The 16550-nt window shown below is 45.1% G+C and overlaps 1 protein-coding gene across 30 annotated transcripts in view; it reads left to right on the top strand.

Moving 5' to 3' along the window:
* Nucleotides 1-14209, top strand: part of MTMR3 (myotubularin related protein 3) — a 203298-nt gene extending 189089 nt beyond the window's left edge. For 15 of the 30 annotated variants that reach the window (XM_065568426.1, XM_005278810.4, XM_024109545.3 and 12 more), the window contains 4 exons: nucleotides 3338-3448; nucleotides 3988-4076; nucleotides 8392-8418; nucleotides 11601-14209. In XM_065568426.1, the coding sequence (XP_065424498.1) occupies nucleotides 3338-3448; nucleotides 3988-4076; nucleotides 8392-8418; nucleotides 11601-11772 (399 nt within the window). In that variant the 3' untranslated portion in view covers nucleotides 11773-14209. Of the gene's footprint in view, nucleotides 1-3337; nucleotides 3449-3987; nucleotides 8419-8527 lie in introns of those variants that run through there. The other 15 variants (XR_010592866.1, XM_065568434.1, XM_065568432.1 and 12 more) reach the window with 15 other exon arrangements.
* The last annotated feature ends 2341 nt before the right edge of the window (nucleotides 14210-16550 follow it).

Here is a 16550-nt window from a genome sequence, read left to right as displayed (position 1 = left end):
CAACCTTGATATTTTATGATTTTATGACTGGTCTTCGCATAATCAATGAAATTCAACGTTGATAAATGCAAAGTAATATATGGAGATAGATACCTATCTCATAGAACTGGAAGGGACCTCGAAAGGTCATTGAGTCCAGCCCCCTGCCTTCACTAGCAGGACCAAGTACTGATTTTTGTCCCAGATCCCTAAGTGGCCCCCTCAAGGATTGAACTCACAACCCTGGGTTTAACAGGCCAATGCGCAAATCACTGAGAGGTGGGTGCAAAGGAGGTTGTTCTGGGAGCTGGGAACCACTGAGGCACAGGGATGTGGGCCATGTCCCCTTCCCTCAAAGATGTGGCCTACACTAGGCTCAGTAGTGGTGGCGACTTAGAGTTGCTATGCCGCCTCTGCCACCCAGGGATTTCCCTTACAAAAGGGGAGTCTTCAAGTGCCAGTAAAGCCAGCTTTTATAGCTTTGCCACATTAAAGCTTCTTAAAGCAGCTAGAATAGACCTGAATCTTGAGCATAGTTTGAGTGTAGTATGTTTGCTACAGCTAGACTACATCATGTATGTAGTTGTTGCAACATTATGGATACTATAAAAAGATTACAAATTGTGTAGTATTCACAAGTTTGTAATTGTAAATATATAATCTGTAGGTAAAGCAAATACATTGGGCACATGTGGGTGTGGTGAATTTTTAAATTCCCTTCAATCCTCCTCCCCTTACCTATTTTTGCCTACCCTTCCGGTTTGAATTAAACTGCAGTAACAGGACTTCAAAAAAGAAGCCAATGCACCTACCTCACTCTGCTTCTTGGCAGTAGCGTAGCTTCAAAAATCTAACAGCAGGAGCCACTGGAACTTTGAAGCCCCACTACCACCAAGCAGCTGTGTTTGTGGTGTCTTTTTTCAGAGGCCTGTCAGTTTAGAGAAGGGAAGGGAGAAGAGTTAGAGAGAGGGAGGTGGAAAGCAGCAGAGAAGGAATGGGGGAGGGGATGGAAAGGATGAGGATGGTAGGGGAGGCATAAGGGAATACTCAGATTGTAAACTCCTTGGAGCAGGGACCATGTCTTCCTATGTGTTTGAACAGCACATAGTACATTGGGATACTGATCCTGAATGAGGTCTCTGAACACTACCACAATACAAATTACAATAATAATGAAAACTTCACTCTCTATACACACATGTAGTGTGTCAAGTATCAGAGGGGTAGCCGTGTTAGTCTGTATCCACAAAAACAACGAGGCCTCTGGTGGCACCTTAAAGACAGATTTATTTGAGCATAAGCTTTCGTGGGTAAAAAACCCCACTTCTAGGTGCCACCGGACGCCTCGTTTTACATGTAGTGTGTATATTTTGTACAGCTACAGAATTATAAAAGATTTACATTTACAATATTTACAGGTTTTACTCCTGGGGGGAATTCTGTGCAAAAAAATTAAAAATTCTGTGCACAATATTTTAAAACGCTGCATAATTTATTTGTCAAAATAATATTATAGAATCACACCAGTTTCAATTATTCTGAATATCTGTCAGCAACTATGTCTATAACAATACAGACAACAACAAAAATTCCCCCAGGACTAGAGAGTTAAAGAAAACCCTACGACAACCCAGTTCCTGCTTCTCTGCGCCTCCAGCCAGGGACCCAAACACCTGCACACCCCTCCTCCCTCCCCCCAAAGCCCAGCCACAGGGTGCCTCCACAGCCCAGACATCTACATCCCCTACCCCCCAGAGCCCAGCCATGGGTCGTCCCCCAGCCCAGACATCTACACCCACTGTTCCGAGCCCAGACACCTGCACCCCTACCGCCCAGCTGCAGGGCACCCCCAGCCCAGACATATGCACCCCCTGCCTCAGAGCCCAGCTGAGGGGTGCCCCACATCCTATACACTCACACCCCCAGAGCCCAGGGATCCAGAGAAAGAAACACCCTGATGCTGGGTCCTGGGCTTGTACGGAGTTCCCTGTAGTGCATACCATGTCCTTCTTTCAGGGTGTGTCGGGGACTGCAGCTGCCAGGAACCCTCCAGCTCCTCCTTCCCCTGGCAGTGTCTTCTATTTGCAAGCTGGGGAGCTGGGCTCTGCTGGGTCTAGTGGCCCCTAAAAGTGGTGGCCAGCAGCTCTGCAGAACCATTTCTATGAGGGAAAAAGGAAATTCTGTGCAGAACATAAATTCTGCATTGCACAGTGGTGCAGAATTCCCCCAGGAGTAATATTTATAAGCATTCTTTGGACGTTGCAAAAGGGTCTAGTTGACAGAGGGGCTGGATAGTCCTAGGCGCATTCATTGGGAAAGACTTGCATGAACTTCTTGGGCCACTGAGGTTGCAGCTAATATAATAATTGCTAAATGCTGATTTTGTGACTGCAAGGTCTGCTGAGCATCATTCAAAATGGTCTTTTCTCATTAGCTGGAGCTTGGGTTCTTGACAGAAATGTGACCCAATTCAAAGTATTCTTATTGAGATAAGGGCCTTCACAATGTGTAATGTATGGGCAGATTGAAATGGATTTTCAAAAGCACTTAGGTGCCTATCTACATCTTTAGGCACCTACAGACCTTTACAAGCCTGGGTCCTAGTCTCTATCTTTTATTTCTGCCTGATCTTGATAGGTATATTCTCTAAGCTAGCATCAGAGGTACCAGCTCTCCAGCACTGAAAGGTGGAGAACAAAAGTTCTTGAATCTCTCATGTCTGGAAGAGCTGTCATGTGTGTCCTTTGACCAAAGTCAGTTGAAATAAAGTTCAACCTGGCAAGGACGCATCAGTCCAAAGACTTACTTGTGGAAGTGGGCTCTAATCCTTACCTCTACATATTTGATTTTAACTTGCATCTTCCCAAAGGAACAATCAGAAGCAGCAAGGCATACATATTATAAATATTGTTTTTTAAAGTGAAAGAACTTTGGAAAGGAGATAGGGCTGAGAAATTGGATTGACAGGGTACAGCTGTGAAATTTGTGAGGTGCCCACTGTTAATCATTTGCTATGTGTCCGGAAACTTGCACATACACTGCAACAGGTAGATTTTAACCCCATGTCCAGCATTAAAGGGTTAACAGTTTCATTCTGTCCTGTTGCAGTACACCGTTACGCAAGCTGCCTCACTTGTTGCACATTTAGTCCCATCCCAGATAGAACTCTTGTCTGTACTGGCACAACCTAAATTATAGGTATGTAAGTATATCTGACCTGAGCCCCTCCAGTCCAAGCATAATCTATCTTTTCCTAGCAGGAGGTGCACAGATTCCCCCTTCCCAACTTTTTACTTCTGGTTCGTGTGGAAGTGGGAGTATGTGCAGGTTCTGTTCAGCTGTGTTTGTTTGCCAACAGACTTCAATACCCGACTCGGAAAGCAATCTGGATCAGAACTGCTTGTCTCGCTGCAGCACAGAGATTTTCTCTGAAGCCAGCTGGGAGCAGGTGGATAAACAGGACACAGAGGTACAGACTAAATCTCTGTCTGTGATATTGCTCCCTCTTTCCTTCTGTTAGGACATGATCTCTATAACATGGTTATACTACAGCCCCATGGTCACACCAGTTCTTGTAAACTATCCCCCTTGCCCTCACTTATCTCTAACACTTCAAATATCCGTGTCGAGGAGCCCTCTGCAGTCAAGTGTCTATGAACAATTTTTGAGAAACCATGGAAAGACAATAGCTGAAGGAAACCTGGACTAACACGTTCCCTGTAAACATGTTTGGCTTGGGTACCTTTGAAGTATAGAAAGAAATCAGTGAGCTATAAATTAGGACTTCTTCTCTGCGTGGCTGGAGGGAATTTGGTAGATCACTTTCCGAGGAGAAGATTTGTGTCTTCTCTTTCTTTCAGTATTGCCAGGATTGACTCTGTCCAGTTTAAGTAGCAGGGGGCACGTGTCCGTGTCTGTGCTCTTCATGGGCTTTATACGCTCAGTCCAGACTGATTTTTCAAGGGCTGTCTCCTTGACAAATTTGTCTTTGTGTTCTTTGTTTCACAGGTGACACGATGGCTTCCAGACCACCTAGCTGCACACTGCTATGGCTGTGACAGTACATTCTGGCTTGCCAGCAGGAAGCACCACTGCAGGTAACCTGTTCCTAGAGAGTTGAAGATGAAAGGGGAAGCAGCTGAACAGCGAGGCTGTCCTGAGTTGAACTGACCATTCTGTTTCTCGTAAATGAGGAAAGACTAGGAAGGATATCTGGATAAGAGAAATTCTAGAGTAGGAGGACCATATGCACTGCTGAAGCAAGGAATCCGGCCTTCTTTGGGAAAACAAGGCTGGTTTTGCTCTTGGGTCCCAATTTATTTGCAATGTCTATTTCAAAAGCCAAACCTGCTATCAGCTCCATACCCGTTCAAACAGAGTCAGCCTTCCTTTTCCCTTAAATTGTGATTCAGAGACAGTCTGCTCTTTGCAGGCATATTTTTTTAAGTAAATGTAAATGTTATAAAATATTGTCTAAACCTTTTCCCATTCAGTACAACCAACATAGGAATCACATCTTTTTCAGTCATTGGCAGGGAATCTGCTACTTTCTGTCTCTTTTTCCTCTGCTCTGACATTCCCCCCTCCACTCCCCCCCAATTGCTTGTGTAAAGGATTCTGAAATGGACGCCTGCCTGAAGTACAAGCTCATTGGATTAGCCTGAGCCAAACCTATTGCTGTTAGGGGGCCATGCTAGATAGCACCAGGTGGCACTGGCCTATTGATTAAGTAGCATCCTGGCTTGGGACAGAGAATCCCAGGTTCTTCTTTGAGTGATGGCCCCTATTGTATTCCACTGAGGGTTATGTGCATGCATCTGAAACTGGAGCTTTCAAAGTAATATCACTTGTTGGTCCATGTATGTGCCCTTGCACTAACTTGTGGTTTCACACAAGGTGATAAAGGGTGGGGCTGCATCTCCTGTTCCTTCTCACTGCCACATGGTCCAAGTCGGAGCTTCTGCTGTCCTCTTGTCCTGGATGATGCATTTTTCCAAACTTTTTAGAAAAACTGTTTTTACTCTTGTTCATAGTTAAGATTTTATTGTTTTTTGTAGTAATTTTTGCCACATCAGCGGTTTTCCCTCCAAACAATCCTCACCTCACCTCCCTTTCAGCACCCGGGGCTGGTAATAGATTATTCCGAAGATGTTAAGTCTGCGCTTCCTGCCCTCGCTCATTTTCCATCAGCGACAAGCACCAACACTGTTTGTGCTGTTTGGAGGGGAAGCCCACACTGGGTCCAGGTTCAGTATCTGCCTCTCCTTCCCTGCCTCTACACAAGAAGGCCGAGCTCTCCACCTCAAAAAGTACCTCATGGAGGTCGCTATGGGGCCATAATCAGATCCTGGCTGGGGAACCCCCCCATACATCAGCCTGAACAATCCACCGTCAGTACCAGTGCTATGGACCCCGCGCCAGAGCCTAGCCATGAGCCATGAACTTTGGGCGATACGCAAAGTGGTACACTTGTTCTTATCAGCTATCCATTATTGTCGTATCTTCATCATGTTGGACAACACCACCACAGTATACTACATAAACAAACAAGAGGGCATGAGATCTCCAACGCTGTGTACAGAAGTGGTATGCCTATGGAAATGGTGCATTGCACATCATATCCTTTTGTTGGCAGCTTACCTACCTGGTACCCAGAATGTGATTGCCGATGCTCTCAGCAGGAGCTTTGTAACCAACCACGAATGGGAGTTACACGACATGGTAGTCGCGGACATCTTTGGTTGCTGGGGGACTCTGATCAGGGACCTTTTTGCATCCCACACCAACACCAAGTGCACTCACTATTGCTTAAGATGGGGACTTGGTGCCTGTTCACAGGGCGATGCTCCGGTCGTTGATTGGTAGACTAGACAAACTATACCTTTCCCCCCAACCACTCTTACCGCATGTCCTCTACAAACTCTGGTGGGAGAGAGCAACGGTCATTCTGATTGCTCTGTTCTGGCCCTGCCATCTTCTCTGCATGTCAAAACGTCCTCCACTCCTGCTCCAGACATTTCCGGAACTGCTAACACAACACAACGGCAGACTCAAGCACGCCGATCCATGGATGCTTCACCTGACAGCTTCTTTTTTGGATGGACACGTCTGTTAGCACAAGAATGCTTGTTACCAGTACAAGACATCCTCTCCAGTAGCCGGAAGGACTTTATTAGACGCTCCTATCATGTCCTGGGTACAACAACAAAGCCTTGCCTCTGAAGCTGTGGGCATTCCACTGCTCTTAGACTATTTCTTCTGTCTGAAGACCTCGGGGCTCGCTCTCAATTCCATCAGGGTTCACACAGCGGCCATTAGCGTTTTCCACCCTATAGTGGAGGGGCATTAAATTTTTACCCATCCTTTGATGGCCAGATTCTGGAAGGGCTTTATATGTAAATACCTGCCCATTCAGCCTATCACCCCTCAGTGAGACCTCATTGCCATTACCTCAGCGAAGAGGGTTGGCAAACTGTGGGCCATGATGGGAAAACCTTCCGTTCACCACATTCCATAAATATAAGGTTTCAGTGAAACTACATCCCAGATTTCTTCCAAAAGTGGTTTCCCAATTCCACCTCAACCAACCCATCCATTTACCTACCTTTCCCCCAAACCACACGGCTCTCATGGGGAATGGCAACTCCATTCCCTCCATGTAGATAGGACCCTGGCCTTTTACTTACAAAGGATGAAGCCATTTCAAAAGTTGCCCAGGCTATTTGTTTCTGTAGTGGAGAGAATTAAGGGACAGGCCATCTCCACTCAGAGAATCTCCAAATAGGTCTCAGGATGTATTATACGCTTCTATCAATTGTTGGGATGATCCCCACCTGAGGGATATGAGTCCATTCCATGAGACTGCAAGCATCAACCACAGCTGCACTCCACTTCGTGCCCCTTGTACACATAGGTAAGGCAGCCACGTAGAATTCGGTACACACCTTTTCCTCTCACTATACTCCAGTATATGATTCCGCAATGGACGCCTCATTCAGCATTCGGTGCAGTGGTCCTCCATTCCATGGTTCCGTCATCTTCCTCGCTCCCGCCTCCTATATAGGTACTGCTTGATAATCACCCTCAGTGGAATACAATAGGAACTGTCACTCAAAGAAGAAGAGGAGGTTACTTACCTGTAACTGGAGATTCCTTGAGATGTGTGATCCCTATCTGTATTCCAATCCCACCCTCCTTCTCCTCTGTTGGGGATCTGGTATGTCTACAGTGGAGAAGGAAGTGGAGACGCGGTCGGTCTGCCTTACCCTTTATCGCCTCAGGCAAAACTACAGGGTGGCACAAGGGCGCATGAGCAGACCAACGAGTAATACTACTTAGAAAAGCTCCAGCTCTGGGCACATGCGCATAATCCTCAGTGGAATACAGTTAGGGACCACATATCTTGAAGAACCTCCAGTTACAGGTAAGTAATCCCCTCTTTATAAATCATATTTTCATGCTTCAGGGAATGAAGGTGTATCCCTATATTACTGAATCCCATTGTTGGATATATCGGAGCAGACAAGATGATCAGAGAAGATAGCACTTAAACAGATGGTGATCATCTGTTTTTGATGCTGTATTGCCCTTTGAAGCAGCAATGATTAAAGCATCTGCTATGCTTTGTGTCCATTTTTATATTTTGTTCTTTTGAGAAGATGAACAAACCCATTAAAGAATGACTAGAATAAGTTGAGCAGTTTTGATTTTCCCAAGATTCCTCATCTGTGTGTGTGTGTGTGTATATGTGTGTATATATATATATAACTTACAGCTTCAGATGAAAAGTATAAATGCTAGGTATTAAAATTACATACATCTGACATATTTGGTGAGAATTGAGCTCTGCTGTTTTCCTCTGTCCTTTCTCTAGTGGGTTTGCTTATTTTAGTTATCCATTGCAAAGCGTTTCCCATTTAGCATTGACATCTTGCTTCCTCTGTCTCCCTGGAATCGCTTTGCCACTTAGCCTACAACTTTCCAGGCCTAGGCTCTAGAGGGCTCCTGTTCGGTGTGTACACAAGACATGCCTAAGGACCCTGGGAATTATAATCCCTTCAGGGATTCAAGTTTTAATGCAAATTGCCATTTAGTTCCTGCATTGCATGCCATTCTCAGAGTTTCCAACCTGGTTGGAACAGGCCATCCATATTGGTTGAGATAGCTTTCAAGGGACTAGTAAGAAATAAGTGACCTACAACAAGAAGATCAAATGTTTTCATATCTTAATGTTTCATTAATCCTACTGCACAGGGTGGACCTGCTCACCCTGTCCCTGTGAGGGCAAAAATGAGGTTGAAAACCACATATTCTGTACTCTTGAGCAAGTTAAAGAAACTTCAGTGTCCCTTGTTGGCACCATTTGTGTCTTTTACTAGTTTCCCCTCTGAGCTCTTTCTCCCCTCCCTGCAGGGACATTGAACGTGTTGATCAAACCTGGTGAGCATTTGCAACAGCCTCTGTCTGTTGTCTATCTGCATTTCTTTGATAACTTTTCCAAACTAACTTTATTTCTCCCTGCCCTCATCTTTGTTCTTCACGTGTCCAGAAAACACCAGAAATGAATCCTGGGTGGATAATACAGCCTGTCAGGTGTTTAGTTTCATATGACTCTGATCAAGCAGCTCTTTCCACAGAAAGGCATTTAGGACTAAGCTTTTTGTTATGTAATCCACATCACAGTTCAAACTAACCCCCACTTCAGTGAGTGATTTGTTTGAGAAACAAGAAACAAAATTCAGACTGAATATAAGGCATACATTTTTAACAGTGCAAGTAATTAACCCTTGGAACAACTTACCAAGGTTCGTGGTGGATTCTCCATTGACAATTTTCAAATCAAGATTGGATGTTTAAACCAAGATTGGAATTATTTTGGGGAAGTTCTACAAGGGGTTATTCAGAGGATCAGACTAGATGATCATGATAGTTCCCTCTGGCCTTGGAATCTGTGAATGCTTCACTTCTAATTGCAAGGAGCAACCTACAGATTTAGTTGTTACCAGTTTATTTTGAACCCTTTTCCTTTATGTCTGAGTATTTTGTGAAGTGTGAATGATATAGGAGAGTGCTGGTGTGGCTGTGCCATTTTATCAGTAGAAAAAAATACCGTGGGGGAAGCAACTAAGTAGAGCCTGGTGGAGAAAGGGTAAGGGTAGATGTTTATTACTTGGCAAGAGAAGGTGGGAGTGACAGCAGGTTGTTGGGAAAGCAAAAGTCAGGTCGTCTCTCAGAGGAGGAATATGACATTTTCCATTGAGCCTCTGGTGTCTGTTAAAGAGGCAAGATGGATGAGATTGAATGAACCTCTAGCAAAGTACAAGGCCCTTCAGGAGTTAGGGGGAGAACCCTAAGAGAAAACAGATCAGGTGTGTGAGACAAGCTGCTGATCTAAACAGATTTAAAAAAATGTTTTGCTGCTTTTCTCCAGAAAACCATTTTGTTCTAGTCTGTCAAAAGTAAGTTTCTGCTGGATAATTGTCCTTTCTGAAACAGAGCTCTAGAATATCTGAACTGCTTTCCTGCCGGGCTTCTCGGTATTGCATTGCATTAAACTGTTTTCACTCCTGCGGTTTTTTCTAATAGCAGTTTCTAATGGAGTCCATACGAAGACTTCAAAAACCACTGTACGAGTCTAGCCAAAGTGAGTTTCCTAGTGCTAAGGTTAGAGCTTTATAACCAGAAGCTGCTGTGCAGAGCTGGGGAAATTAGCCCATTGAGGTGAGAAATGGGATTTCCCTTTGCTGTCTGTCACTCCACCAGTTACTAGCATCAGGAAATCTTGTCTCCTGGCATTGAAAGATTAATCAAGGCTGCTAGACACATTGAGACTTTTCTGCCCATCAGTCTCTAGGCAGCAGGAAATCAAGATCTCCCCCCATAAGCCCCTACCGGCACAAAATCCTAACACCAAAGAGTTAATGAGAAAAACATAAGCCAAGCAGATAAACTCTGGAAACTTCTGTGTAAAATTTGAAAATTTCAGGTCCCTGAAGTACAGTGTTAACGTCTTAATAATGCCTGCCTAGTTTGGAGGGCAGGGGAGTGAACTATAGTGCTCATCAGCTTAGAATGATCAGAGCCAGGATTTGGGCGGGTGGGGGTGAAAAATGTAATCATTTTCAAGATTCCAAATTTATCCATGACTCCCCTGAGGTGCATGAGCCAGCATGCCTCCGCCAACTGACACCTGACAGGAATGTGTATAAGACTGCTTGTTCTGCTGCACTGTTAGTGTCACTTTCTAAGCATGGAATACATGGCTGCTCATCCCGTGGCTTTGCATGGTTCTGGTTGATTTTCACATTTTCTGTGTGCGGAAGTATGATGCCGCTATGGTTCCACTGAGCTACAACCATCGCAGCACAGACCTTTATTGGATCTTGGAGGTAGTGGGTAGACTACATTTGTTAAAGTTTTATCGTATTTTCTCTGGCCCATTTTTAAATCTTTCAAAGCATATACGTGTAAGAAACAAGAAAAAAGGCTTAGTTACCCCTTTGTACTCTCACTTCCCAAAAAGGAATACTGTAGTGTTAGAGGATTATGGGGACGTGAAGCCTTTAGGTCACTGTTTGAAATATGGACAAGATTGGTAGTAAACAGAAGCTTCACCATCCAACAGCTCTTTGACCTACTTCCACTGAGTGGGGGGTCTCAGTCCAGTTCCTAGTGCACCCCACAATTGAACATGAGGATAAAATTTTCAAAGTCACGTGACTAAGGGCTAGTCTTCACTTACCGGCTGGTCCGGAGGCACGCAATCGATGTTCTGTGATCGATTTATCGCGTCTGGTTAAGACGCGATAAATCGATCCCGGATCGATCCCGGAAGTGCCCACAATCGGCGCCGGTACTCCAGCTCTCCGAGAGGAGTACGCAGCGTCGACGGGGGGAGACTTCCGGCCGCGTCTGGACCCCGGTAAGTCCGGACTAAGGTACTTCGAATTCAGCTACGTTATTAACGTAGCTGAATTTGCGTACCTTAGTCCGAAGTCCGGACTAAGTGGGGACCAGCCCTTAGGCTATATCTACACTAGCACGTACTGCGGTGTAACTTATATCACTCAGGGGTGTGAAAAAGCACCCCCTTTCTCCCCCCTTCCACCCCAAGCGATGTAAGTGACACCGACCTAAGCATCAGTGTAGACAGCACTGTTTGTGGGTTACATTAGGGAGCTTACAACGTTGCAAGCTGCATCAGTGCAGCTCTGCCACTGTAAACCCCCTAGTGCAACTGTAGTGTTAAACGCCTGTGAGTCCCACTGAAAATGGGACATAGCTGCCCAAGTCACTTGGGGTAAAATTTCAAAAGCACCTAAGTCTTAGTAGAGGCCAGTGATTGAATCACAAATGGGAGACTCAATCTCTTATCTGCTTTAGAGGTGGTCCCATCAGTGGTGAAACACAGGGGTGTGGTTGGAAGGGGAAGCTTGCCCTGCCTCTGCTCTGTTGTCTAGAGAATACCTGCAGTCTCCAGGGCTATCAGTCTGACCCCTTTCACTAGCACTTCGTTCACCTGCAGAGGCACACTGTAATATTAAAACTTGTCGCGCTAAATCAAATTACTTCTAATTGTTTTTTCTTCCATTTCTCTCCTCTCTTTCTGTTCTTGATCCAAGGAATTGTGGGAATGTGTTTTGCTCCAGTTGCTGTAACCAGAAGGTGCCAGTTCCCAGTCAACAGCTCTTTGAACCCAGCAGAGTCTGCAAATCTTGCTACAGCAGCTTGCATCCCAGTAGTTCCAGCCTTGACCTTGAACTGGATAAACCCATCGCTGCCTCTTCAAATTGAAGCTCCAGCCTAGAAGGAAGGGTGAAAAAGACCATGTTGACTCTTCTCCTAAACAGACATGCTTGGTGGACAGAGGCTGGTAGGACTGGAGAAGCCGTGCACTTTGGAGTTTGGGCATGGATCACTGCTCAGAGGGACAGAACTCTAGGACGTACCACTGGATTGTGGAATTCTTCTTTTCCAGCTATTCCCCCCTTTCCTTTTTATCCTGTTGGGGGGTGTGTGTGTGTGTGTGTGTGTGTGTGTATATATATATATATGTATGTATTTTTTTTTTGTTTGTTTTTTCTGGAAGACTGGGGAGGTGGGAAAGGGGCTGGGCCCAGGACCAGATCTCCCTCATTCTTCTAGCTGCACCACCATTGAACTGTGCTGCAGACAGACTTCTCAATTTTATGGAGGAAAGGAGAGGAGGGGAATCAGTCCAGAGACAGCGTGCGGAGTGTGAATACCTGTCATGTCAGTGCTAGTGCTTTCAGTCACTCCTGTTACTTCCAAACAAGAAACTGCTGTTTGGGAAACTGTTGCTGCTAGAAAAAATGGGAATCTCTTTCCCAAGAGAGGACTCTTCCTCTGTTCTTAGAGTGGGTTTAGTTAGCCTCACTGCGTGAAAGGGGAATCAATCACAGATTACCATACTCAGCGGCTCTGTATTTACATATGTAATCCACATCTTTTATTGCCATTAGCCAAGCCGGCTGTGGCTTTGAGTGGAAACACCTGGACACCTTTGGCTAAGGAAAGTATGTGCTTGTTTAAGGGAAGTGAAAGGGAAGAGCATTGAATGGCTTCCTGTTCAGGACTGGTTTTACACAGGTGCTTCTATGTAAGGTTCTGTAAATGTAACTCATCATAAAGAAAACTGTGTCAGAGAAATTAGTAGACCTTTAAACTACTACCCTTGTCCCATTTTTTTAGAATAGTTTATCCAGAATACAGAGCTGGTTCATTGATCGGGCACTCACTGGTGCATTCAAACATAGACTGAATGTCATACTGATGATCAGACTCACACTTTAATGAGAGATTTCAAAGCAACTATAGAATGGCTGTGATATCTTGCTGAGTAAAATTTCACTGGCCTGAGGCTACCAGTCAGTGAAAATAAGTACATTGATGTTTGTCATGTCTGTGGAACATTTCCTCCTTTTCATTCTGTGATCTGTATACTGTAGACTTGATAATCCTGAACAAGCATATAATCAAGAACCAAAACAAATAATGGATTTCCCCCCCCCCCCCCCAATTTGAAAGCAACTTTTAAACCCACCTCATTAAATTGTGAGTCTTTTGAATATCTATTTCTTAATGAGACCATTTGGTACTCTCACACACCCTTTTCCTTTTGATACAGTATGCTTAATGCAGTTTGGAGAAGGAAGAAAAGTACATTATAATGTATAATATATTATCTAGGCTAAGCTGTGACAGCTTCTACTTCTGACATGCTCAAGTAGAACAGATTCCCTTGGAGTATGTAAAAGTTTCTGAGTACAACGGTGCAAGGAATTATAATGGGTCTTGGGCTAGAGGGGTACTTGCCTTCAGTAGAACATCAAAATGACACCTCCTAGAGTGAACTTCATAAAGAGAGAAGCATCTCCGAATAGCTGATAGAACCTTAGGGGAAAGACATGTCAAAGTATTTTATTTTTGATGTCTGAACTTTTCACACTGCTTGTGAAAGGCGCATACACTACTGTAGTGTAAGCTGAAGATTTACAAGATGAAAATGAATGTTCCAAGATGCTGGTTTAGCATAGGAGCCCATGTGCTTAGAGGGCAGGATGTCTGGTGACAATGCTCTTTGGGCTCCTCCCTGGTACATGTTTTGAAACACTTGGAAATCATCATCAGGGGAAAAGCAAAGAAAAATCTAGGGTCTCCAATTCGAGTTTTATCGAAAATGAATTATTCCTGGGAAAATGCAGTAAAAATCCTGACTAGAACTGCTACAGTGGTTACAGTTCCAGGTACAGCTGAGAAGGTTGGAACAGAAACCAGCTCCTATCTCTCTGGTTTTTCCTTTGAGGCTAGTGATTAGAAGCTTGACCTTAGTGGACATGGTGTAGTTCTACACACTAACATTGTGTGGTTTTGTGGTGCAGAGTCCGGAATAAGTCAGATTCTGCAGTTCCTAATGACAGGTGCCAAGAGGTTATGATACGGGTTTTTTGGGTATGTGATATATAGTGTGAATAAATGCTTGCAGCTCTTAGTCTTTTATGATCAATGAAGCACTTTTTTATTAATATTATTTTTCTTTGTATGTAAAGGGGGAACCGATATCTCTCCATAGCTGTATATATAACCCTTCTCTCCTAAGGAGGAGTAAAGTGCTCCTATATTTTTCATTTTTGTCAAAGCAAGAAGTAAATACTTTAGAAATGTTAAATATATAAATAAAGGTGAATAAAGTTTAGAGTTTTGCATGGGAGCATTTGCTAATACACTTCCTAATTTATTTTTCTTGCTGTCCTTCGTAGGTGAAATATTTGAGGTTCAACAGAAACACCAAGAAACCTTTCATAAAGGAGCTTGTCATAAGCCTCCTCTTGCTTTCTTTTCCACTGAGAGTCTTTGCAAGGAGCACACTGGTGCTCTTAAATTTAGAAGAAAAACATTAAACTTAGTTTTTCTGGTATGAAAACATATGGAGCATCAGGTATTGCTCCATAACAATCAATACAGTTTTCTCTTGGGCAGGAGTACTGGGTGTTAAGAGAGTTAAAACTACCTTTGTACCTCAGATTTCTCTTACCCTGAATGGACCATCAAATTTCAGAGTTTGAGCCAATGACTTTATTACCACAACCACATCAGTGTAGAATGGCCTAGGTCACCACAGTCTTCACATCCGGTTTCAGTGGAGTTTGGAAACAGGAGATCTGTGCATTTCTATCCTCTGCAGTAACCATGCTGTAACATTTACCATTTGACAATGTTGGTGGGGAAGTTAAAGCTCAGTTCTTACTTGCAACCTTTCTCCTTATTCTCAATGTTGATGGTGCAGCTGTGGCTCTTTGGGAACAAACCAAACGGACTCAGGTTTAACGCTGAAAACTCTCTTCATCTCTCCCAAAGGTGGAGAACTCATCTGCTAGTTCTGCAAATCTAACCTACTTAGGGGCCTGAGTAATGTTCCTCCATTAGGGCAGCTAGTTCATTTCAGCACCCCAGGCTTACATACATACCTAGTCACTTTCCATCACACAAACTTCTATTCCTTTTGTTATTATTTTTGTCTTCCATATTTTAAGTCAGAGAAGGGATTATTTTATTGAACTCTCTGGGAGACTGAAGTATTCTCTGAGCATCTCTTGGTTATTTAGGGACATCCCTGTTCTAGTCACACAGGTGTGGTGCACAGTTGTTTTATAAGTTTTTCTTATTGCCTTTTCTTTGAAAATTAAATAATACTGCAGATTCGGGACAGAGCAGGGATCAAAACCATTGGCTGTATCTCACAGCTTCAAGAACAAAATAAAAAAGCCCATATAATATTGTGCGCTATTATGGGTGCGAGTTTGTCACAGAAGTAATGTATTCCGTGACCTCAGTGACTTCTGCAGCGGCCAGTGCACCTGGCTCAGGGGCAGCTCAGGCAACCCCTGCTCCAGTCACACCGGCCACTGCTGGGGAAGTCGCAGGCCACCGTTTCTTCCCTCCCCCCACCCCAGCAGCAGCAGAGTTTGGGTGTGTGAGGGGACAGGGGTACGGGACGGGTGCTGGGCGGCGCTTCTTCGAGTGATTGCTCATGTGCATTCCACAATAGGTGTGCGTGCTTGCCACATGCACTAGTGCTGCAAGTTTTTCCCCTAGCAGTACCCGTAGGGGAGCGTCCCTAGCAACCCCTAGAGTGGCGCCTCCATGGCGCGGTATAAGGGGCGCTGCGCACTCCCCCCACCCTCAGTTCCTTCTTACCGCCAGTGAAGGTGCTTCGGAACTGCTCTGTTCCAGTTCTGCTGCAGTTCTCCTCCAGAACCCTTGTTTGTTTGTTCTAATCAACTACTTAACTACCTGTACTTAACTACTTACAGTTAATCTAATCAACTACCTGTAGTTAAGTAGTTGATTAGATTAGTTTAGTGCAGCCAGGCCGGAGCATGACCCGTGCCCTGGGTTGTAAGTAGTGCCACACTTGTAGGCTCCCGATGCCAGTGAGTGATCCGCACACGGACTGTTTACACTGTTTGGGTGAAACCCATCTCAGTGATCGCTGTAAGATTTGCAAGTCTTTCAAGCCTCGGACCGAGAGAGACATTCGGCTCTGGGCCATCCTGATGGAGTCGGCATTGACCCTGACTCCGGCGCGCCGCTCCAAGTCGGCACCGGGTGCCACGCTTTCAGTGCACAGGGACCCCCCCGGTGCCATCTACCAGTCGGCACCGCTCCCCGTCCACTGGACACACCAAGAAGGCTAAGAAGAGGCCTTCGCCACCGCGGCACTGGAGCAAGACTGGGGGAGAGGCTAGACGTATGTTGGGTAGTCCTCGGTCCCCATCAGCCTCTAGGTCTCCGACTCAGGTCAAGCGGAGTAGCCCTGCCCATTCGGAGCAGGCTTCCCTGGATGTCTGGATGCCCTCCATGCCAGAGGCTCTGCAAGCAGCCCGGGATGTTATGTCCGAGCCGGTACCAGGAGCACCGCCAATGTTGGCCCCACGGTCCAGAGGCAAGCTGCCTCTGGGATCTCCGCAGTCGCCCCTGACTCGGTACCGGTCATGGTTGAGGGAATGTTCCCAATGCCATTCGCCACTCAGCAACTGTCCCATGCATAG

The sequence above is a fragment of the Chrysemys picta genome, chromosome 15 (genome assembly GCF_011386835.1).
Source record: "Chrysemys picta bellii isolate R12L10 chromosome 15, ASM1138683v2, whole genome shotgun sequence".
Lineage (NCBI taxonomy): Eukaryota > Metazoa > Chordata > Testudines > Emydidae > Chrysemys > Chrysemys picta.
Note: the sequence above shows the minus strand (reverse complement) of the source record. Positions and strands in the feature narration are given on the sequence as shown.